Source organism: Pelophylax lessonae, assembly GCF_965119305.1.
Source record: "Pelophylax lessonae genome assembly, chromosome: 1".
Taxonomy (NCBI): domain Eukaryota; kingdom Metazoa; phylum Chordata; class Amphibia; order Anura; family Ranidae; genus Pelophylax; species Pelophylax lessonae.
Window position 1 is genome coordinate 562,626,933 of NC_138768.1, and position 25,477 is coordinate 562,652,409.

The following is a 25,477-nucleotide window of genomic DNA, read 5'->3' on the forward strand; positions in this document are numbered from 1 at the left end:
CATAGCCGACGGTTGACTGTCTTGTAATGACAACCGATGCGGCTGAGAAGCCGCTCAGCTGTCATTACAAGGAGCGGCTTGCCCGGGTCTCCCGTCCCACAGGGAAACCCGGGCAACCAGCCTGCATGGCCCGCCGAAAAGATCCATTCGGCTCTGATCGGGTCTCCATGTAAAAAAACCCGGAAAAGTGATGTCATGACATCACTTCCGGGTATTCGGCGGCAAATTAAAAAAAATGTGAGCATTCAAAACAGCCAAACTTGGCGTTTTGAATGCTTTTAAGTGCATAGGAGGGGTTTGGGGTCTTTTAGACCCCCAGATCCCTCCACCAGAGTATAATATATAAAAAAGCTGCGCTAAATGAAAAAAACATAACATGAAGTTATTGTAAAGTCCTCATAAAGTCCCATAAACCATTGAAATATGTGCAAGAGCTATTCCAGCAAGGCTGCTGACCCATCATGCAATAGATTTCCAGGTCTTTCTGTGAGCCTGAGGGGCACCATTATCAGTGTATTCCTGGGTCCTGGATGGTTACCTGCATTATTCCAAGTTTCTTCTGGTAAGCAGTGGTATATGTCGGTGGTGGTCACATCTAAGGATTGAATTTGTCGCATGGAATTTGTGGCAGCTTTCACTTTGGTTTTGTCATGCTATCACCTTTTTTATATCTGGTAAGCAGATTATGATGTCGGTGGTGGTCTTTCACTATATCTAGCACTCTTTTAATACCTATTCACATAAGGGATCTATACCTAGTGTGTGCTTTTTTAGTCAATACAGTATCACGCTATTAAATTTATATTTTTATATGTACGTGATTGACGCCTGTTGAGCTTGTTGCATCGTCTGAGGCTTGGAATGCTTTCTTGAGGGCCACTCTGAGGACTTGCGGCTGGTCCGGAAAATTACCTTCCATTATCAGGCGATTTTATTTGCTGTTTCTGGTAAGCAGTATATACCCTAAACATCTTTTCATGACTTTATGAGGACTTTACAAGAACTTCATGTTATGTTTTTTCATTTAGCGCAGCTTTTTTATATATTATACTTTTAGGATGTTTGTCACATTTAAGTTGCAGCTATAATTAATTTTTCTGAGTTTTTAGCTCGGTTATCACATATCTAAAATTTCCCTCCACCAGAGTACCTGTGAAAAATAAAAAAAATGTAAATGTCTGAAAATATCGGCCAATACCGATATCCGATGACCAAAATATTGGTATCGGTATCGGCACTAAAAAAATGATATCAGTCGATCACTAGTTGCAGCCCTTGTTCAAATACTGAGCCTGATTCTGACAGTGAGGCTTCCGCATTGCTCTCATCTGTCATGGTCAACATCGTGTTGACCTCTTCACTAGTGTACCTCTGGACATTTTGGCCAATAAACGCTACTAAAATATTTAACTGCTAGTGCTAGCCAAGATCAGGCCTGACTCTGCTAACGTTGTGGTTTAGTGTGCTGTGTATCGGAAGTGACAGTAATCTGTGGATACTGCACTTCTTGTGGGATGTGTGGAGGGGCTAAACACAGTTGCTGGCAGATGTTGGGGCTGATTCTGCTGCATTTTGGGAACACTATACTAAACTATTGGGGACGCTAGTATAGTTCTGATCAGATCAAAGATATTGACCCGTTCACTCACTATATTAGTAATAAAGGTGGTTAGTGTGTGTGTGTCAATCACAGGGTTAAAATGCATCACTAAATATGCGACGGGCAATCTGACGCTATCCTGTATTGACGCTGTCTCTCACACTAACTGAAGTCACAAGTGACACTAATACAGTAATCAGTAAATTATCTGTATACTGTATACAGTGACATTGAGACAGGGTGTGAATGGGTTCACTGGGGGGTGATCAGGGGGTTAAATGTGTGCCTATGTGTACTAGTGATAGTGTAGTGCTTGTGTACTCACAGTCTGATGTTCTCTTCTCTCACGTTGGAACCGAAAGGGCAGAGAGAAGATTGCATCATTTCCTGTGCCTGGGTTTACATTACATAGGCACAGGACATTCTGCCAATGGTCAGAACCGATCACCAGGTCCAGGCCAAAAATCATTAGCCTGGAGCTGATGACTGATCGGTTCTGAACTGAATCAGCACACCACGGAGACGGTGGGCAAGCGCCCTGCGTGTGGACATTCAGTTACGTTGTTTGCACAGCGGAGCCACCTTGCCGCAATAAATCTGCGGTGGGTGGTGGGCAACTGGTTAAAGCAGTAGTAAAGTAAAAAGAAAAAATGCCGTTTCATTCAGGCACACAGCTCTGTGTCCCTGAGTGAACTACAAGCCCCGAAATCCTTTGCGGCTGTCGCCTTGTAGTTCTCATTAAACTACCATGGCACTGTGGGGCACTGTAGGGTAAGCCGATACACTGACAGTATGATGGAGAACTGCATGGCATCAGCGACCTGCTGATTGCTGGTGCAATTCTTTCCAGGCTCCTGCAACAAAAAATAAATGCACATTTTTGTTACCTGCAAAAAAAATGTGCATTTATTATTTTGCTTTCAATCCATTAAAACAAAGCCCTCCAGCGGCATGCTGTCACCAGTGCAAAGGTTTCCATCTTCACCCCCTCTTCCTTCTGGGTTCACGGACACCGGCTGCTGCTCGCTAGAATATCTCCTAAACTATGCAAATTTAGGAGATATTCATTTTACACACAGGTAAAGCTTTATTACAAGCTTACCTGTAGGTAAAAATAATAAAACAGTTTACTACCACTTCAACTTCTTGAACCCCAGGCCTTTTCTGGTACTTTTTGTTTACATGTAACAATCGGTATCTTTTGAAACAAAATTACTTAGAACCCCCAAACATTTTATACATTTTTTTAAAGCAGAGGCCCTAGAGAAAAAATTGGTAGGTGTTGCTATTTTTTTATGTCACACAGTATTTGCACAGCAGTTTTTTAAACGCAATTTGTTTGGAAAAAATACACTTTTTAATGCAAAAAAACAATACACAGCCCAATTTTTTTGCAAAATATAAAAGATGATGTTACGCTAAAAAAAAATAGATACCCGACATGTCACGCTTTAAAATTGTGCACGCCCATGCAACGGCGTCTAACTATGTATATTTAACTATCCATACGCGACACTTTAAAAGCCTTAAAAATGTTAGATTTACACAGGTGGTCAGGTGCTATAGTAACTGCCCATGATCAGACATTCAAGAAGATTCTTTACATGTGTGGGACGACTGCTGTTTGTGTGCGTACGGGACCATTGCGTGTGAGCACAAGAGTACACGGGCACTTTAAAAAAAAATGTTTAATTCTTTATTTTTACACTGTCACTTTAACATTTTTTTTTTTTAATCACTTCTATTGCTGTCACAAAGAATATAAATATCTCTTGTGACAGATACTCATTATGGAGAGATCTGGGGTCTAAGAACCCAGATCCCTCCCTTGCCCTTAAAAGCATTTGATCACACCAATGATTACTTTAGCCAGTTACAGCTGGCAGCAGTAATCAATCGAGAAAATCCTAACAAGTAGGCTGTACTGAAGTCGACTGATAGGTCGAACCCAGGCCATCACGTGACACTTATGCGTATGTTGCAGTGGGCCTAAAAATACACCAAGTATTCAGATCCCAAAGGACGAGCCATGGGGTGCTCCCAATGCAGTTCAAGTTAGCCACACATTGAAAGAGTGTAACTATATCTATTTTCAAGTAACAGAGCTTGCATGAACTTTATATTGGGATGGTTGGCATGTTGTACGGTGTGTCACTGAATTTGTGTTACAAAATATAGTAGTCATATAAGCAGAAGGAACATTTCTGTTTTGCTGATAACTGAAAAACAGAAGTTCACTTTTTCTAATAACTATACAATCCATGTGGGGAAGCCAGTTAAACACAAACACATGTAAAAAAATAGTTTTAATTTAGCATATTTAAAAAAAAAAAAAAAGAACTATTTGACATACATGAACATTTGCATTGCAACCCTTACTGGGTAAAACCTAACCTCGGTGCATGCCTTTTTATAGAAGCTACATAGTTGAGCTGGAAAAAAATGAACACATTTGACTAATTCGCATTGTTCAGCTTTGACCTTACCACAGATAGTGCTCCATGTTTCTGCACCCAGGAAGAATTAATAATAGTTTTGCTAAGCTCAGCAGATCACGCACACAGTCATCCAAGCTTTACAGAACAATCCACTCAAACTATTTTGAACATTTATACAGAGACCAAAGCAACGCAGCATTTTGTCCTGTCATCCACAGATGTACATTTCTTTCTGCCAACATCAGCGAAAATAGGCTAGATGGTATTTGCTGCTGCAGAGACCCACACTGATGGCTGAGGGAGATAGAGATGACCAACTTGAATTAGTGAACCTACCTTGCTGCTTTTTGTGCGTTCTATACTTGTTTCCTCCACCTTTCTTTGTTTGGGAGTAGCATGTTCTTTGCTACTGCTTTTGTTGCTGCTTGTGGTGGATTGCTGCCTGCAGGGACTGCTCTCACTAGGATGTCTCTTGTGTGCCATCTTCTCAGGTTTTTTGGGCTGCGTGGGAGATATGACTTTCTGATGTCGGTGTTCCTTATGAGAGTCCTCAGGAGAGATTTTAGGCACTCTGGATAAAAAAAAAAAAAGTATGCAAAATTATACAACTTTCAAAAGTCATTTATTTATCTATCTTTGGAAACCGGAGATAAATATTGAGCTTAATAAAAGAACTGGACTTCCTGAAACTTCCACAAACTAATTATGAAAGTAACAAAATCCCAATAAACCACAACATACTTTCTTAAATTTAGTCAGTCACTGATGTTTAAGAATCAGAGGCCATCATGGAAACAAGAGTCAGTCAGGAAAATGGCCACGTTCAAAGCCCTGAGCATTATTCCTGAACCTAAGCAGACACCCAGATCTCTATGGCCTTGTCCACACCGGCTTAAGCTTGCTTCTGCAAACTTTAAGCCACTTTGTTGAAGACATTAAAGAACTCCTCAGCTTCAGTTCTGGAGAGGTAAAATACAAATGTTAATGATAGTGCTGATTTTAAACAAGCTGCTAGGAGAGCTGAAGCGTACTAAACCCTGCTAGCAGCTTTTTTTTTTTTTTTTTATTACAAACCGGACTTAAATAAAGATCTGTGTTTAATATTTTCAAACTAAAGCTGAATGGTAGGCTCAATTGGCACTTGTATGACTCCAATGTCATGGGACTTTGGAGTGCAACTTTGGATGGGTGTGACTTGGATGTGACTTATTGTTCCTCTGCAAAGTTTGACCCACTGTTGCACCAGTGTTGCATGTTAAATATTCAGATTCGACTTTCATGAAACTTTTGCGGGTTAACATTGAAGTCTATGGACCTTGAGTTGTATGAAAGTCAGACTAAAGTAGTGCATATACGAATGGTTATCACTGGAAGACGTGGCACGACTTGTCATGCATCTTTGATGTCCAAAGTTGCATGACAAATCGCACAAGTATGAATAAGGGTCAAAAGCAGTGATGGCAAACCTTGGCACCCCAGATGTTTTGGAACTACATTTCCCATGATGCTCATGCACTCTGCAGTGCCTAGGTTCACCAGCACTGGTCTAAAGGGTATACCAAAGCATGCCAAAAGCTATGAAAACGCTTTGCAAAAGCTTGCTGTACACACTGGTCTCATACAAGCTGAGTGAATAAAGCTCTACTTCATTCAGCAGGAGATACACAAGCAGATCCCCAGCTGAATTGGAGCTGAACAGGACAGATGTAAGTTTTGGGACATCTGTATCTGTTCAGTTTTTCGTCTGTACTTTCACAGCTGACTGCGGCAGACCTCTGTTGTATCTACAGGCTGCCGGATGTACAAAGACTTGGGTTCATGTACATCAGGCTACCTACAACCTCCCGTGTTTAGGTCTGATAAAACAAAAATGGATGCATTTTATTATTTATTTTGCAGACTTGGACTAACTTGGAGGGAAGAGAATGTAAATGGACACCAGTCTATTTAAATCTGCTGCCCACATGGAGCTTCCAATTACGTACTGCCTAAAAAAACTGAAAGGCGGACTTGGTCAGAAAGCCCATGTTAAAAGTGCCTAACTATTTTTAAACATGAACAGGTACACACTAGTACTTTAACCAGTACCACAATAAACTGGAGGAAATGAAAAATGATACTAAAGATACAGCAAATATTTCTCCAGATGGCAGAAGGAGATGTCTGGTGAGATATATATATATATATATATATATATATATATATATATATATATATATATATATATATATACACACACACACACACACACACACACACACACATACACACACATATACATAAATGCACACAAACGCACACACCACCCAATTTGTTATGTGTTCCCATTCCTACAGCATACTTAAAAATTGTTTTTGAAAAATATTTCTTGCCTTTGTAGTTGTTTCTTTGGAGCATGTTTATACATAGAAATTGTTAGTAGAAAATGCAAACTGCCCATAGAGTACTATGTATAAGCCCGTCCCAAAGGGTTGACTGCTCCTCTGAAAAGTTATATGTGGTGAATTGTTTTTCAAAAGCATTTGAGAGGTGACTCAGAGACAATGAGAACCACTGAAAGCCTGCCTGAATAACACAAAGTTGCTGTGTGGCTCCATTGACTGGAGTAGGCTGTGTTTGTCTGTTGGTACAGCCAGCCGATTGTGACCTGTGGTATTCATTTTGAAGCACTGACGCAGCAATGGGTATGAACATGACTGCTGGGCATTTTAACTTGGGTCAGTGGTGAAACAAATGGAATTTTTGACTTAGCCTAAAACCCATTTCTCTGACTTTGACGGACACAGCTATCCAGGATTGTGAACCACTGGGTTATTTTGACCCCTACGGGAGTAGGATACTAGGCAGAAAAAAGAACTTGGCTATGCCTATGGGCAGTCCTAGTCCTAGGAAGTTCCCCTCTCTGCTATATGTCTTTAGTTTTGTGAAAAGCAGTGTCAAAAGTAATCCAACTTCATAGAGGGGTGGGTGCTGTGTCCATCAATGAACTCAGAGAAATGGATTTTACGATAAGTCAAAAATCTTTTTTCGCTTTCATTCATTGACGGACACAGCTCTCCAGGATTCTGAACCATTGGTATATCCCCAAGCAGTGCCAAACATGAGGGGTGGGACAACAAAAAAAATCTCAAGGCTAACAAAATAGCCAACCAGGTAAACAGGAGGCTCAACAAAAAACAACTGAGGCCCAACCTGAACAATACACAACAGACCCTCTAAACAGCAGTCTGCAAAACCTTGCGGTCAAAGGAAGTATTCGCAGATGCCAAAACATCCACTTCATAGAACTTTGTGAAAGTGTGCACCGATACCCAAGTGGCCGCCTTGCAAACCTGTGCCCCTGACGCCTCATGACGCAAGGCCCAAGAAGCACTAAGCACCCAAGTGCGCCGTCACAGTGAAAGGAGGAACCTGACCCCTGATGGAATAGGCCTGAGTCACCGTCTGTCTCACCCATCTGGAAATGGTCGCAGAAGAAGCAGACAGCCCTTTTCTTGGCCTATCCGTGATCACAAACAGCGAGTCTGACATCTGAAAAGACTCTGTAGCTGCCAGATACACCCAAATTGCCCGAACCACATCTAGGGTATGCAACGTCTGAATGTCTTCATTCAAATAGAAGTTAGAGACTACCTTAGAACGACAGACATGGGTGAAGAACAACCTTAACTTTGTGGACCACCAAGTAAGGGGTACAACAAAATAACGCCACCAGTTCGGATACCCTGCGAGCAGAGGTAATACCCACCAAAAAAAGCCACCTTCTGTTACAGCGTAAGCAGGGGAATTTTCCGAATAGTCTCAAAGGGAGGCTTTGGGAGAACAAAGCACCAAGTTCAGATCCCACGGCGGTAAGGGAGAACGCACCGGTGGAGTTAGATGTTGGACCCGTTGTACAAAGGTCACTGAAAGAAGACTGCCAAGGCCGAAACCTAGCCCTTGATGGTACTCAAGGAAAATTTCTACTCAATATCTCGTTGAAGGAAGGTCAAACGCAGAGCCACCGACGCACACCACAAAACAGTATGAGAACACCAATCGACTCACACCACGAAATGTAGGCTTTCTACGTATGATGGTAGATCTTTCTAGAGGAAGACTTCCTAGCCTTCAGCAGTGTTGGAATCACAGACCCAGGCAAACCTTCAGCACCTTGCTTTCAACAGCCAGGCCGTCAAAGCCAGCAGCTGTAACGCAGGATGGAAGATTGGCTCTTGGGACAAGAGATCCTCCCTAACAGGCAGTCTCCACGGGATGTCAGTGACCAGGTGCACCAGGTCAGCCTACCATGACCTATAGCAGAGAGGGGGAGTATACCACCTAGGACTGCCTATAGGTATAGCCAAGTTCTTTTTTCTGCCTAGTGTCCTACTCTTGTAGGAGGCAAAATAACCAAATAGTTCAAAATTCTAGATCAATGAACGAAAGAGAAAAATTAGAAAAATGCTTGCTTTTATCACCTCCTGTCTGCCCACGTAAATGAGGCCTTAGAAGGACAAACGGAGGGAAAGTGAATTAAACAATGCATCACCTAAGCCTTGACATCTTTAGGCAATTGTTTGGACAGTGTTCAAATCTAGTTTAGAAATGATCATGAGATCTGTCAGCTTTATACACACAGGGCTATTTATACAAAATATAACTCGGTAGCCCCCTCCTTAACATTAAATAGAAGGGGAAAGCTGAAGGGGAAAGCGGATAAGCAAGCATCAAGAAAAGAGAAACTATAAACCCTCAAAGAGCAGCCAGCATTTTTTTTTTAACCACTTAAGCCCCAGCCCTATTTCGGACATTTGTTTACAAGTTAAAATCATTTTTTTTCCCTAGAAAACTACTTAGAACCCCCAAACATTATATATATTTTTTTAGCAAAGACTCTGGAGAATAAAATGTTGGTCAATGCAATATTTTTTGTCACGCGGTATTTGCGCAGCGGTCTTTAAAACACCATTTTTTGGAAACCTTACGAAAAATCACATTTCACTGCATTTAAAAAATACTAAACAGTAAAGTTAGCCCATTTTTTTTGTATATTATGAAAGATGATGTCACGCCGAGTAAATAGATACCCAACATGTTACGGTTTAAAATTGCGCACACCCGTGGAATGGCGACAAACTACGTTCAATAGAAATCTCAATAGGCGATGCTTTAAAATTTTTTAACAGTTACCAGTTTAGAGTTAGAGTGTAGCTCTTTTTTTAATTATTGCTCTCGCTCTGGCGATCGCGGCGATACCTCACATGTGTGGTTTCAACAGTGATTTCATTCGCGGCTCGACTTTCGTATACGTTTTTTTTTCCGTGCGCGAGCTAACGGTGACGGGGGGGGCTAAAAAATTTTTTTTTCCCATTTATTTTATTTATTTTTTTTTAACTTTATTACAGGTTTAAAAAAAAAAAAAAAAAATCTGATCACTTTTATTGCTGTACAATCAATGTAAACATCCCTTGTGACACCAATATGCAGTGACAGGTATTCTTTATGGAGGGATCGAGGGTCTAAAAGGCCCTAGACTCCTTCACTACACTTTCATGTATGCAAAACGCCGAAAACGTCATTTTTGCATACAGCCGTTTTTTAAATCTGCCGCCTTTTGCAGCAGAGTAACCCGGAAGTGATGTCATGGACGCCGCCTCTGGGTTACGCCATCGGAGACCCGATCGAAGCCGCTTCCGGCTTAGATCGGGACTCCATCCAGCCGGCTGGGTGCTCGGGTCTCCCGGTGGGACAGGAGGCTCGGGCAAAGACACGGAAGGCGTCAAGAGGGGTGTCCCCTCCCGCTCACCCGGGTAACGATCGATCGTTACCGACGGAAAGCCAACCGTCGGCTGTAAACCACGGTACCGGGATGGTGCCTCTAGCTAGAGGCATCATCCCGGTATAACACCGCAAAGTCTGCTGACGTAAATATACGCCACGGTAAGTGGTTAAGTTTAAGCAAAACTCTTTTCAGGAAGTTAAAGCAGAACTCTTTTCAGGAAAGTCCTCTCTTCTGCCTCATACCCCTTCTTCATATTTTAAATACTTTTTTTGGGCAGAAGTGCAAAAATTTGATTTTTGACTTACCGTAAAAATTGGATATTTGTCTTACTGTAAAATCCTCTTCTCTGATGTTCATTGAGGGACACAGCTCCTGATTCTTCTTAACCATTGGGTTATACTGCCCCCCACAGGAGTAGGACACTAGGCAGGAAAAAGCTTGACTTCATCTATTGGCAGTCCCACCCACTCTTCGCTATAGGCACTCAGTTTTGTTACAAGCAGTGTCAGAAGAAAGCCAACTCCACAGAGGAGTGGGTGCTGTCTCCTTCAATGAACATCAGAGAAACGTATTTTACAGCAAGTCAAAAATCCAATTTTCTTTTTCGTTCATTGACTGACACAGCTCCTGATTCTTCTGAACCATTTGGACGTCCCAAAGCAGTGTTAAACATGAGGGGTGGGAAAAAGCAGAAAAAAATTCCCAAGGCTAACCATAGCCAACCAGGTAACGTGGCGCTCAACCATAAACAACTGGAGCTCACCTGAAAAAAAAACTATAAACCCTCAAAGAGCAGCCAGCAAAATCTTGCGGCCAAAAGAAGCATCCGCAGATGCCAACACATCCATTTTATAAAGATTTTGTAAAAGTGTGCAACGACGACCAGGTGGCCACCTTGCAAACCTGCGTCACTGACGCATGATGACGGAAAGCCCAGGAGAGACTAAGCACCCTAGTAGAGTGCTCCTTGACAGGGAAAGGAGGAACCTGACCCCTGATGCAATAGACCTGAACCCCCGTCTGTCTGAGCCATCTGGAAATGGTCGCAGAATAAGCCGACAACACTTTGTGAGGTCTGTGAGCACAAATAGATAGTCTAACTTCCTAAAAGACTCCTTAGCTGCCAGGTACATCCTTATTGCCCAAACCACATCCAGGTACATCCTTATTGCCCAAACCACATCCAAGGCATACATGGCATTTTTTTTCAGATGTTTAGCCTGGGACACATGGAAGGCAGCACAATGTCTTCAATTTAAGATTTCCTAGCTTTCAACAGCGTAGGAATCACCGACTCAGACAAATCCCAATCCTTCAGCACCTGGCGTTCAACAACCAAGCTGTAAAAGCCAGTGACTGTAAAGCAGGATGGAAGATCGGTCCATGGGACAGCCGATCCTCCCTGAGAGGAAGTCCCCAAGGAGCACCGGCAACCAGCCGTACCAGATCAGTGTACCAAGACCAGCAAGGTCAGTCTGGATGGAATCCCTAATGCTTTGATCCTGCACAGGATTCGTGGCAGAAATTTGAGAGGGCTGGAACTAATCGGTCAGCCCACCTTCGAATGCCTCATCGAGCCACAAGGACACAACTTGTGCTCCCTTGGTGATAGACAGACCACAGCCGGGGCATTGTCCAAATTAATTTGTACCGGACATCCCTGAAAACGAATAGTCCAATGAGCCAAAGGCTGATCACTCAGAGATACAGAACATTAATCTGACAGAGTCCAGACCCCCTAAGCACATCTGTGCTGAGGACGCCTCCCACCCGGACAGGCTGACATCAGTGGAGACAACGGTCTAGTACAGGGGAAGAAAGGATTTTCCCTGTCGAAATGCCAGAGAACGAATCACCGCTAGAGACCGTGGATCCTTGTCCTATTTCACCAGAATCTCTTTAGCAGAGATTTTGTGTGGAACTGTGCAAACAGACCGCCTCAAGGGTGGACACCATCAGGCCCAGCAACCGCATGCAAGCCCAGAGGGATGACTGTCTGCTGAACAACAGATACTGAATTGTCCCCTGCAATGTCTGGAGTTTTTCTAGAGTAGAAAACACTCTGGCTGAGGTTGAGTCCAGAGTGAGAGTCAGACTCAGACAGTCCATTTTTATGTGGACAGAACCAAAGAAGACTACTGAAGGTTCAAAATCCAACCTAACTCCCTCAGAGTTCACAGAACAATCTCCAGTTGTCCATCAGAGCAGTCGTTTACTCCACTTGCAGAAGATTATCATCAAGGTACCCAAGAACCGCGATTCCCCACTGACTCAAACAATGCCAGCACCGGGTCCAACAGTTTTGTAAAAACCCGAGGAGTGGAGGCGAGACCAAAGGTGCACGCCACAAACCGATAATGCTCCTTGCCCACGGCAAAACGAAGGAAGCGTTGGTGACCGGCACATTATAGAATGCGCAGGTAGGCGTCCTTGATGTTGATCGAAGCGAGAAGTAATCCCCTGACGTAGGGACGCCACTACCTTGGGAATGGACTCCACGCTCAACTTTCGTACTTAGCACCGTGAGGTCCACAATTGGACGTACCTGGCCTTCCGTCCTGAGGACTGTAAAGAGGTTTGAATAAAAAGCCCTGAAAATGTTCCGAAATCGGAACCGAAACAATCACCCCTTGAAGTAACAAGACTTGCAGTACCCCAAAGAGACCCGGTAAGTGATTGTGGGACAAGTGCAGGTTGGATGCGAAGAACCTTTCCAAAGGATTAGACCGAACTCAATCTCGTAGCCTGACCGAATACCATTGTGGATCCACGTGTCCTATACCAGGGAGGTCTATGGATCCAGAAACCAGGGAATACGTCCCCCCACCCCAGATATTGGTGAGGGCGGCCCTAATGCAGAGGCAGCCTTGTCCACAGGTCTGGAACAGCCCACTCGTGGCTTGCCAGACCAGATCCTCTTGGAACCTTCAGTGGAGGCCCTGACTTTTGATCCCTTGTCTTGAGACCCTGAGGAACGAAAAAACCTCTTATGAGCCAAGGAGAATGGCCCACTGGCTCCTTGCCCTTGGTAGTTTGCGGAAGAAGAGAACTGTTCCCCCCTGTGAGACCCTTAACGATGTCATCCAAGGAAGCTCCAAACAGGCAATACCTTACAAGGAGGAGATCAGATAAGGCCTTTTCAGCCAGATAATACGCTGAAGGACCACTGCTGATACAGACAGCCCAGAAATCAAAGGACCTGAATCCAAAGAGGCATCACAGATAAACTGCAGCCCTGGAACCAACTGATCCGCCAGTTCCGCAAAGATGGGGTGAAGCTGTTTCCCCTCCAGGTCCCGGCGTAAAAGTTTAGCCCACCCAGTCAAATCTTGCGACGCCAGGGCACAAGTAAATACCGACCTAAGTGCCGAACCAGCCACACCGAACTTATGGCAGGCCAGAGCCTCCGTCCTCCTATCAGTTAGTTATTTAAAGGCTGAGGACTCCTCAACTGGAATGAAGGTAGCTTTATTTAATCTTTAAACCGACGCGTCCACTACAGGTGGGATCGTCCACCTTTAACGCAGTTAATCCTCATAAGGACACCGCAAGCAAAAGGCGCTTAGGAACCACTGCGTTTTGGACAACCCCACTGTTTTGTGGCAATGTTGTCAAAGTTAGCAAAAAAAGGAACACCCTCGCCGCTTTGGAGGGCCTGTGGGTGCCAAAAGGGGCCGGCACCTCAGACGCAGCATAGCCGCAACCTCCATTTTTAAAGTGTCACGCACTGACAAACAGTGCATCCACCAGCGCCTTTTTTTAATGCCTGGCTAGAGAAGCAGTGGAATCATCCTCACTATCTGAGCACTCAGGGTGCATGGATGCAGACCCAGTAGGGTCGCTATATAAGCTCACCCGGAAAACAATCAGGGAGGGGAGGCACTGCGATTCTGCAAAGGGGACACCGACCAAGGGCCCACGAATGGACCATCTACTGGCCCCCTTAAAAACAAGGAGGGGGGTCGCCCTACGAGCCCTCCATAGAGGTCATAATAGGAAGAAGCCCCCTTAAAAGGGGACTGCCCGCCGGGAAGCGCAGGCAGGGTACCCTGATGGTCCTGCAGCATTAAAAGGGGCAGTTGCCCACAGAATAATGGCGGCAGGCTGTCATTAAAAAATGAAGCACCCCCACAGCGCCACCCATGCCAAGCTGACCAAATAGCCTAGCAGGCTGCAAGCCATGGCCTACATTTTTGTGGAGGCCCAGCCGCAAGTGCACGGATCCCAGCCCTGCAGATGCTCATAGGAAGAGTGGGACTTCAGCTAAACACACTGGGGCCACCCCCCAACAGAGGCTCCCGACTCGGTTGCATGGCCTAGTAGGCCGTAAGCCGCGGCCTAAATTTTTGTGGGCACCCAGCCACTTGGACGGGAGCCCCAGTGGAGCCGACCACCCAGGGGCAGCGTAGGGGAGGTCGGATGCCCAAACGGGAGGCAGTGGCTTCAAGCCACCCTCACAGGAGCCACCTCTTGTACTTTCTGACCGACCAGTAGGCCGCAAAGTCGCGGCCTAAAGTTTTGGCCGGATCCGGCCGCGTAAGGCGCGTACCCGCGGATGCTAAACCGTCTGCTCCCCCAGTCCAACAACCGCCGCAGGGAGTCCAGGTGACATCCATGCCCTAGTCACCAACCCCCAGGGTGGCAAGGAACCCTGCTCAATCCTCTGTGACCCAGTCAGCAACACTAACCAGCCCCCCTTAGGAGCATGTGGCAACAGCCAGCTCATACCCTCAACCAGGGAGGGGGGAGGGGCGAAAGACCCACAGTGACCCTTAAAATTTTGGAGGGGAACCTGGAGGGTCCCACTGACCCAGGGAGGGGCCCAAATCCACCCCAAAACCCTTCAGGAATAGAGGAGAGACAGCTACTTACCATACCACGAACAGGGTGGGCATCGCTCCAGACAGACCACCGCTCCATCGTAATGCGGGTGTCTATCGGGCAGGAGAAACGCTGCAATTCAGTTCTCACGAGAAGTTTAACTCGCAGGCCAGCCCCTGTCCAGTGGGGCTATGTTGCCACGGAACTGCGGTCTGCACGCGCTCGCTTGCCAGACTGGGGGTACCCTCTGGACCTAGATTATTCAGTCCGTCGCCCAGTCTGGCAATTGATTGTAGATTCTCACAGGAACAAAATAACAAAGATAGAAAAAACTCCATTGAAAAAGAAAAAATTGCCAGGACCAGAGCTCGCAGCAAGGAAGTAGGTCTTTACTTCTGGCTAGGCAGAAAAAAAAAAAAAATCGGTGCCTGTAGCTGAGAGTGGGTGTATACCCCCTGGGACTGCCCATAGGCGTAGTCAAGCTCTTTCCTGCCTAGTATCCTACTCCTGTAGGGGGCAGTATAGCCCAATGGTTAAGAAGGATCAGGAGCTGTGTCCCTCAAACAAAAGAGAAACATTTTTTTTTTGCCTCTTAAATCCCGGCCTAGGATGATGTAGTGGGGTCTGGCGCATGCACAGATATGTCACAGGTCTCCTACACAGGTCCAAGATCTTGTTCAGTGCCTCCTGGGATGTGTGACTTAGCCATTTCAGGAGCACATGGTGAGATCTAGTGCATGCCGCAAATGCACACCCTAGTCTACAGCCCTGACCAAAAGTTTTGAGAATTACACAAATATTAAATTTTCACAAAGTCTGCTGCCTGTTTTTGACAATTTGTATATATACCAGAATTTTATGAATAGTGATCACATGAATTGCAATTATTTGCAAAGTTCCTCTTTGCAATAAATATGAAATTAATTCCCCACCCCCCCAAAAAAAAAAACAAAAAAAAAAAAAACACATTTCCACTGCATTTCAGCCATGCCACAAAAGGACCAGCTAACATGTCAGTGATTCTCTCGTTCTCACAGGTGTCAGTGTTGACGAGGACAAGGCTGGAAATCACTCTGTAATGCTGATTTACAATAATAGACTGGAAGCTTTAAAAGGAGGGTGGTGCTTGAACTAATTGTTCTTCCTACGTTAACCATGGTTACCTGCAAGGAAACCAGTGCAGTCATCATTGCTTTGCACAAAAAGGGATTTGCAGGCAGGAATATTGCACCTAAATCAACCATTTATCGGATCATCAAAAACAAGCCCAAGAAAGTCCAGCAAGTGCCAGGACCGTCTTCTAAAGTTGATTCAGCTGAGGATCATGGCATCACCAGTGCAGAGCTTGCTCAGGAACAGCAGAAGGCAGGTGCGAGCACATTTTCACGGATAGTGATGCGCAGACTTTTGGAGGATGGCCTGGTGTCAAGAAGGGCAGCAAGGAAGCCACTTCTCTCCAGGAAAAACATCAGGGACAGACTGATAAAAAAAAAAAAAAAAAAAAGTACAGGGATTGAACTGCTGAGGACTGGGGTAAAGTTATTTGCTCTGATGAATCCCCTTTCCGATTGTTTGGGGCATCTGGAAAAAACCTTGTCTGGAGAAGAAAAGGTGAGCTCTACCATGTGAGCTCTGTCATGCCAACAGTAAAGCATTCTGAGACCATTCATGTGTGGGGTTGCGTCGCAGCCAAGGGAGTGGGCTCACTCACAATTTTGCCTAAGAACACAGCCATGAATAAAGAATGGTACAAAAACATCCTCCGAGAGCAACTTCTCTCAACCATCCATGAACAGTTTGATGACAAACAATGCCTTTTCTAGCATGATGGAGCACCTTGTCATAAGGCAAAAGTGATAACTAAGTGGCTTGGGGAACAAAACATCAGAATTTTGGGTTCATGGCCAGGAAACCACCCAGACCTTAATCTCATTGAGACCTTATGGTCAATCCTCAAGAGGTGGGTGAACAAAAAAACCCCCACAAATTCTGACAAACTGGGCAGCCATCAGTCAGGATGTGGCCCAGAAGTTCATTGACAGCATGCCAGGATGGATTGCAGAGGTCTTGAAAAAAAGAAGGGTCAACACTGCAAATAATGACTCTTTGGATAAACGCTTGTAATTATTCTTCAGTATACCATAGTAAAATCTGACAAAAAGACCTAAAAATGCTAAAGCAGCAGACTTTGTGAAAATTATTATTTGTGTCATTCTCAAAACGTTGGCCATGGCTGTACAATCAAGAACTGGCAGAGACCAGCTGTATGTTTGTGCTTGCGTGGATGATCTGACACATGCTAAGTGGTTTGTGCCAGGTTCTTTAGAACTGGTAGAGACTTGTCTGTACATGCACCAGATCCCATTAAAGATGGCAGAATTTGAGAAGAATAGAGAAAAGGGTACGTATACTTTAAGCAAAACAATGCTGGGATCCTTGGTCCAGCGGTTAGGTTTTTATTTTTTATTTTGAGACAGGGACAAGTATTTGCTTATTTTATTTTTTTGTTTTTTTTTGGGGGGGGGGAGGGGGGATTAGGCAGGGTTAGGTTCCTCTGTAATGTGAATGCTATGTGAATGGGAACACGTAACAAGATTTAAATTAGGTGTTATCCCAATTTGGCTGCAAAAGTGTAAATGCGATTAAAAGTACTTTTTCGCTGATTCCTTGTGACTTGAAGAGGCCTTTGTAGCATTATCCAACTTGATTTTTTTGTGTGTTCCATGTGATCCATTTTTTTCTTTTTCTTCCACCTGGCAATAGGAGAAAAAAAAAGTTTAAAATTAGAAATTATTTTCAAGTTAAGAGCAAGAACTCAAAACTATGTTAACCTCCCTGGCGGTATTCCCGAGTGTGGCTCGGGGTTAATTTTCAGTACCAAAAGCGGTAACCCCGAGCCACACTCGGGATTACCCCGCAATGTTACTCACCTTCCCTGCGCTCCCCCAGTTTCAAAAAAGATCTTTATCACTGGTCTTTGCAGAAAAAAAAATAATCTACCGTCAATTGCACCAATTGAGTAGGTCCAAACTCATACATAAATACAGGGAATTTCAGGAGAAATATAAATTACAATCCTCTTCCCTCATTTTATTTTGTCAGTGAACGTCTAGCAAGTAAGAAATGTCAACTTTGTATTTTAAATCAGGTATTTTGTGAAAATTATCGCGTGTAAAGAAGCAAACCGAAACGAAACAATGCTACATTTACACAAAACCCTGTGTTTTTTCACTTGAATTAGTTGAAGAGTAAAGACTTGTTTATATTAGAAGGCATGCATTAACGTGAATTGCTTTAAAAGAGATGTATGTCTTAAAAAAAAAAAGCAGTCACTCACCTAGATGGCCGCAGCACTGATTCTAGCTGCATCCGTCCCCCCACCGCCTCTCAGACCGAGAACGGAGCAATCAATGACCATTGATCACTCAGTTCTGGGTCTTCAGCCTTCAGAGAACGAGTGACTGTCAGTCACCAGCTCTCTGCTCTGCCCCTCCAGCTCTCACTGGAGCACTGGGCTGAAGAGGGGGTGGGAGTGGCTGGCTCATTTCTCCCAGTGGCTTGCTGAGAGGCTGAGCCAGCTACTGGTCCAGGCATCTGGGTGGATCCCGACCATATGGTCAGGATCTTTTCAAAGCCTGGACCAGCTCTGTGATGTAAGCCAACAGCAGACTCTGCGAAGTACAGCCAAAGCCAAAATAGCTTAGGCTATACTTCTCCCTCAATATGCTGCCATGTGTTTTTGAAAGACTCCATTTAAATGTAATAGCAAACTGCAGGTCAACACACCAAAAACAGCATGCCGTTCTTTCCAATGCAAAGAAAATGTGTTAGGAGACTCTACTGAACACTATGGATTTTCTGTGCTCTGGAAATGCATTTCAATGCATTGGATGGGAGCAAGCACCTAATCACATTCACAATTTTTTTACAGTACACTTTCTTTACCTCTACTTTTACTGTTTTATTGATGAGGGTAAATCTTACTAAAAGAAAACAAAAAAAATAAAAAGAGTGAGAGTCAGTAACCTCTTGTAATGGGACACATTTCCAACATGGTAAAATACTACTTCTCACAAATGTGTAAGTGTGATGTGTTTACAGGCCTTTCATCAATGTTTACTGGGCACCTAAAGGGCACTATTCCTTCCCCTGATACCAACAATTGGCACTATTCCTCCCACTAATACCAATGATGAAGCACTATCCACTCCCATTGATGCCAAAGCTCACACTGGCCACATTCTGTCCACCAGAGAGTCTGAAGGACAGTAAACTGGCACTTTGTTTACAAAGTTTGGAGACCCCTGACCTAGTAAGTCACTGAACTGGTACGAACACTCGTGTGTTGGAAGTGTAAAAAAAAAAAAATCAAGTCACATTGAGCATATTAGTCCCAGGTCAGGGACTTACTAGATTAATACGGACCCCCAGGGTCAATGGGACTACAAGGGGTCGATAAAATAGCTAGGACTCAACTAATATTTTGGGGTGTCTCTGTAGAGCCCCATGCCAGTCTCTAGTCCTAGAGCCGAAGTGGCTAGCAGAAAGACAGTCCTACACAGGTTTGGATAGTCAGCCGCCAACACAGTATTGGGAGAGGAGTTCACCAACACAGGCAGTTGGAAAGGTAATTACTTCTTTCTTTTACAGGTATGACTTTGTAGAGTATCTTCTGTTTAGTGACAGGGGAGCTTGAACATTAAAAAAAAATCCACAAAAAGAGTCTTCGAAAAACCTTACTGTATTTTGGAAAGTAATATGTTGCACAAATGACAGGCGTATAAAATTACCTTTCTCTTTGCATGCTCCTTGCCATGAATATGTGAATGTGTTTTCTCAGGTTTCTCCTTGTTCTTACTTTGAGAATCATGACTGCTAATATTTTTACTTTTTGACTCATTAACTTTTCCTGATGATCCCGGGATCCTAGACAGCAATGACAGCTCAATTTTGACAATAAGAGCAAGAGGTTTATGACTGTTCTTGACAGGTGTCAGCAGTCTGTTGTCCCCTATTGGCAATAACACTTTGTCCTTGTGAGAGTCCTCACGCACAACAACTGCAGGATGAGTTGGGTTAGTCCTATGATTGGCTTTGCTTTGACTCAGTCCTTTTGAACCAGAGGGGCACTGCGGCAGTGATGAGGCACTCTGTTTTTTGTCTGTTTGAGTGCTTGGACACTTTTTGGTGCTGCTACCATGGTGAGAGCTTCTGTGCTTCTTACTTTCACTACTATGTGCAACAATTGTGTTTGGTTCCTTATAGTCATTTGGTTTTGTTTTAACTTTCGTTTTCACAGTTGGCCTTTCCTTGGAAGGCTGGTCTCTTGGCCTGTATGGCTGTGGCTCACTTTCAACAGTAAGTCCTCCCTTTGGCTCGTTCTGAAAGGAGGCCTTGACAGGTCTCTTTGGCTGTTTAATGCCCACAGTCTGCCTAGGAGTTACAGTTTCATTGACTATAGGGGAGTCTGGAAAACTAGGATTGTTCTGGATATCTTCCTGAGAAGTCCAATTAACCTTTTCATGGTGAGACTCAACAGTCTTTGGAGAGTCATGAAGAGGGGATGAAAGACTGTCATGTTCTTTACTCTCCCAGTGACTTTCTGGTTCATGATCCACAGTGCTATTGAGGCTTTCAGCAAGTGCTGCAGGTTTGACCATGAAGTTCCCCAACTGCCAGTCAGACTGGCTGTCATGCTGTAACAGAATAGAAGATTTCAAAAACAATTATCAGCTTTCCTTCCTATATTTATGTCAAAAGGAATTTAAAGAGAACTCAGAGTGAAATGTATAAAAAGGAAATCTCAGCCTTGCGCATATGGAATTTGTCTGATACAATGTAAAAAGCAAAAGATGTAAGCCTGTCGGTGATGCGTTTTATGCTAGTTCACAGTGACGGCACACACCTTACTGTCCTCCTGTACCACGCTGTCTTACTGCCTGGGTACTGAAAAAAACAATCACATAGCCTAGAAACGAACGCAGAAGCTTAAGTGAAAGTGGACCTGGGCCTACCAGTTCGGTTTCAAATGCATGGATTTTCTTTGCGCATTATGTTGACTAAGTAAGAGTGTTGACAGGTTGTAAACTAAATGGAGTAAGAAAGAGAAAAGCAGATCAGATGCACTGACTAAAGTATTTTGACTTTTTTTTCCTGGTTTGTTTTAGCATTAACCATTTGTCCACTGGAGCAATTTTTTAACTTTTCACACACACATTTAAATCTGCATTTGCTCCTAGAATTTACTTTAAATCCCAAAAATGCTATATTTGCTGAAGGCAGAGGCCTTGTAGAACAAACTGTTGGCAGTTGCAATATGTGGATCGCACAAAATTTGTGCAAATGTTTATCAAATCCGTATTTTCAGGAAAAAAAAAAAAAAGGCTAAAATGAATTTTACTTACAACAAATGCCTTCTATAAGTACAATATTAATTACCTTTGTGGCAATTTTTCAACACTAACGAGGGTACATTTCCCTAGGCACCAAACGCCACTGGTAACAATTTTTTATTTATTAGAGCCCATTCACACTAGCACGACTTGTGAGGAGACTTGTGTAGCCCCAGGTCACTTGACATAACAAAAGCAATGTTAATCAATCAGTGCCGTCTTAATTGGCACTACTGAAGTTGCTCCGACTTCAGAAAAGGGTCCTGTACTACTTTGAGGCGACCTGTGATCTGACTGTCCCATATACTTTAATGGGAGTCGCCTCCTTATCTTAATTGACACAACTTGTTATCAGACTTTCCAGGAAGAAGAAATAGATTAGCCAGGCATTCCCCACAGACAAAGTCGCCTGTCTCTTCATAGTAGTGCACAAGTCTCTAAACAAGTCTCTAAACAAGTCTCTAAACAAGTCTCTAAACAAGTCTCTAAACAAGTCTCTAAACAAGTCTCTAAACAAGTCTCTAAACAATAAACAAGTCTCTTCAAGTCACGGGGCGACTTTCTGGTCATGGTAGTGTGAACCGGCTCTTAGGGATTTTTTAATAAATTGCAAATAAACGACTGTTAAACACACACAGTTGTTTACATAAATGTATTTAAAAATAAATCCTTAATAAAGGTTATGCTTTATACCAGTGAAGTTTGGTGTGTAGGGAATCGCACTCTTAGTGTTGAAAAATAAAATTAATTTGAATGTAAAACTCACACAATATAATATCTAATTTTTGGATAAAATATAAAAGATGGGGTCGCATTGAGTAGACATGCCAAACATGTCAAGCCCTAAAATTGCACGTACGTGTGAAATTGGGTAAAACTATGATACTCAAAATTGTTTATAAAGAACAGTTTAAAGGTCTTTAACAGGCTATCAGTTTAGTGTTACTGTGAATTGTGATCCTAGAATTATTATTCTCACTCTGACATCTGCAGTTTTGCATTTTTAATTATTTTATTAGACTTTAACACATTTTTTTATTTTATCACAAGTGGGACAAGCCCCCTTTGTTACAGCATAGTAAGGTTACAAGTTCTCCTTATGGGGACATCAGGGCCCCCAACTGCAGCTTCAAAACTGCATCAAACACAGATTGCGGTAATCAGCTGTTTCCCCTGCTACATTAGTTGAGGAATGACAGCCGTAAACAACTCCATAAGGCCCCTTTCACACATAGGTCCGTTCAGTTCATCAGTTCAGTCACGTCAAAATGTATCAGTTTTTCATCCACTTTTCATCCGTTTTTTTTTTACATCCACTACCAATGCAAAAACGGAAGAAAAATGTACCGTTTGTCCCTTTACGTCAGTTTTTCATCCGATCCGTTTTTTTGACAGATGAAAAATAGGGCATACATCCGTTCCAAAAAACAGACATTAACGGAAGCGGATGAAGACGGATGTAAACGGATGATCATCCGTTGTCATCCGTTTTTTTACATAGAGATGCATTGATGTCCATTTTTCATCCGTCAACGGATGGATGAAAAATGGACAAACGGACCGTATGTGTGAAAGGGGCCTAATAAATGTTGCTTCTGGGGTTAGTAGATGCTAAAGAAATGGACGAACAGATGTTGGGGGATTTTACTGCAGTCCCAGGCTGCTGAAAGGTTGGGAGAGCCCGGGAACCACTACGGACATTTGCTGTGGGAAGGGGGCATGATCAATCTTTGGTTACTAGCCATCTGGCTTTTCTAACATCTACCTAAAGCATTTCTTTGGTCACAAACATAGAATTCATATTCATTTCCACATTGTATTACAATTATTTCTAACCTACGTTTAATAATCTTAATGCTCATGAAACTGGTAAACATACATTGTGAAGATCCCCACACATTTACTTTGAATTCTGTGACACATTCACTTTTCCCTGTGCATATGCACTGTTGTGTCCCATATTTTACAGAGCCTGCCTTCTGTAGAGGTGCTGAGAGGAGGAGTTTCAGGAGGCGGAGTCAGTAAAGGAATTAAGGCAAGCAGGCAGCAAGAAAGGTAGAGGAGAGGAGAAGCTGCAAAGCATGCAGGGAATCCAGGAAGCTGGACAGCAGACCGATAGCACTCACAAAACAAAATAGGTTTTTCAAGTAAGCTTGTATTGGATTTTTAAACATAACTATTGTTTGCATTGCAATTACAATGTTCTAAAATAGGGTAAGCAGTACTTTTTTTCATTTGGACTGTTACTGTTGGTTACTGCTATTGTTCATCTACAGTGAGGCTAAAGACATCTTTGCTTCAAAGCGCATCACACCTGTTACCATGTTAGATTTTACTTACGAGTCCACGGCCTAGGAAGGGTAGAGAACTGCATTGGATTCAGATAAAGAAAGCTGAACTACCGTAGTTGAAAAGATCCAATAACAGCAGGACATCTGAATGTCAAGGTGGACGTATCTAAGCACGTTACCTTATTCTCTTCACTATCACTTGAGCCACTTTCACTCTCTGTGTCAGAAGAGCTCTCTGTCTCGCTCCCTTCAGTTTCCACATTGCAGGAATGTGCTGAGGCCACGCTGTCCACCTGTGATGGAACAACACTGCCAAACAAAACATGAAAGAAAATGAGATTAGGGACTTAAAATCCTTATATACATTTATTTGTACATTTCTATTAGAGCTGCATGATTAATCGTTAAATCTTGTGGGCCCCCCCATCTTAAAATAGCATTTACTCGATTCATATATAGAGCCAAGCAGTTTCCTGCTCACTCACAGCTGTCAAAAAAAAAAAAAAAAGAGCCTGTGGCAAATGTTTATCAACATTGTTAAGACTGCTAGATAATTATAAACACAATGTTTTACAATGTATCATTTCGTTCAGATCAAAAGAATGAACTTCCATCTGTAAGGTCCGGTTCACACTTATGCGATGCGGGAAGGCTGCGAATCCGCAGCCTGTTCCCGCATCGCACACGCACCCCCGGCAGTTCACACTGCCATATGCGATACGCTGGGGGTGTCAATGTAAACGACACCCCCAGTTTGATCGCATATCGCAGTGCGATCTTGCAGTTCGCACAGGATCGAATCGCACAAGTGTGAACCGCTGTGCGATCCGATCCTGATGCGGCTGCAAAAAAGGGTCCTGTGCGAGTTTGCTGCGGGTGCGGTGCGAATTTAGCCATACAAAGTGTATGGCTAAACTCGCACCGCACAGCCGATCGCATGTAATAAAGGAGCAGTGCGCTCCGACATTACAAGCGAACCCCGCACTCGCATAAGTGTGAACTGGGGCTAAAGGAGTGCAGTTTAACCTCCTAAAGACTAAGCCCAGGCATCACTAAATGGCAGACCGCGGCATGTGGGGGGAGCCGAGGGCTGGAATGTGGGGGGGGGGAGCCGAGGGCTGGAATGTGGGGGGGGGGAGCCGAGGGCTGGAATGTGGGGGGGGGAGCCGAGGGCTGGAATGTGGGGGGGGGAGCCGAGGGCTGGAATGTGGGGGGGAGCCGAGGGCTGGAATGTGGGGGGGGGGGAGCCGAGGGCTGGAATGTGGGGGGGGAGCCGAGGGCTGGAATGTGGGGGGGGAGCCGAGGGCTGGAATGTGGGGGGGGAGCCGAGGGCTGGAATGTGGGGGGGGGTGGGGGAACCTGGCAGGAGCCACCACCAGGTACAACCCCCACTCTCCACCACACAGCCGATTGTCCGGTCGGCAGCGGCGCACCCTCCACCCCCGGCCCCCATCACCAGCATAGCCCCCTCCCCCCACCCCAGTAGGTGGACCCAGACCACTCACACAGCCCAAGCATAAGTGGAGGGGTAGGATGGAGGACAGATCAAATAGGGGGCCCGACGGGAAGGAGGGGAACACGGGGGTCTGACTGTACCAAGGAGGGGCCCATGTCCACCACAAAATCTTCCAGGGGGAGAGGAAGGGGACAGCTACTCCATACCAGGAACCAGGCGGGCATAGCTCCAGACAGAACCCCTCGCCATCAAAATGAGGGGCTGTCAGCCAGGAGGAATGCTGCGACTCCTATGCGACCTCACAAGGCGTTTAACTCGCAGGCCAGCCCCCGTCCAGTGGAGTTATGTCGCGGCCGACCTAGCAGAGGCTGAGGTCTGAGCGCGCTCGCTGGCCAGACTAGGGTGACCATTGGATTTAGATTATCCAGCCCGTCGCCCAGGCCAGCAATTTATCCAGCCCATTGCCCAGGCCGGCAGTTTATTGTAGATCTCACAGGGAAAAAGCAAGGAGAAAAACATTTCATCTAAAAAGAAAAAAATTTGCCAGGACCAGAGATCCCAGCAAGGAACTAGGTCCTTACTCCTGACTAGGCAGAAAAAAAACTGAGTACCTATAGCAGAGAGGGAGTATACCCCCTGGGACTGCCCATAGACGTAGTCAGATTCTTTTTCTGCCTAGTGTCCTACTCCTATAGGGGGCAGTATAACCCAATGA

At 44.3% G+C, this 25,477-nt stretch overlaps 1 protein-coding gene across 1 annotated transcript in view; it reads right to left on the reverse strand.

The window, feature by feature from the left end:
* Window positions 1–25,477, reverse strand: part of AFF1 (ALF transcription elongation factor 1) — a 268,126-nt gene that overhangs the window by 42,090 nt on the left and 200,559 nt on the right. The window contains exons 10-13 of the mRNA XM_082265696.1: window positions 23,486–23,615; window positions 19,414–20,319; window positions 17,276–17,376; window positions 4,375–4,609 (exon numbers count right to left, since the gene is read on the reverse strand). Coding sequence (XP_082121822.1) covers window positions 4,375–4,609; window positions 17,276–17,376; window positions 19,414–20,319; window positions 23,486–23,615 — 1,372 coding nt within the window. The remainder of the gene's footprint in view (window positions 1–4,374; window positions 4,610–17,275; window positions 17,377–19,413; window positions 20,320–23,485; window positions 23,616–25,477) is intronic.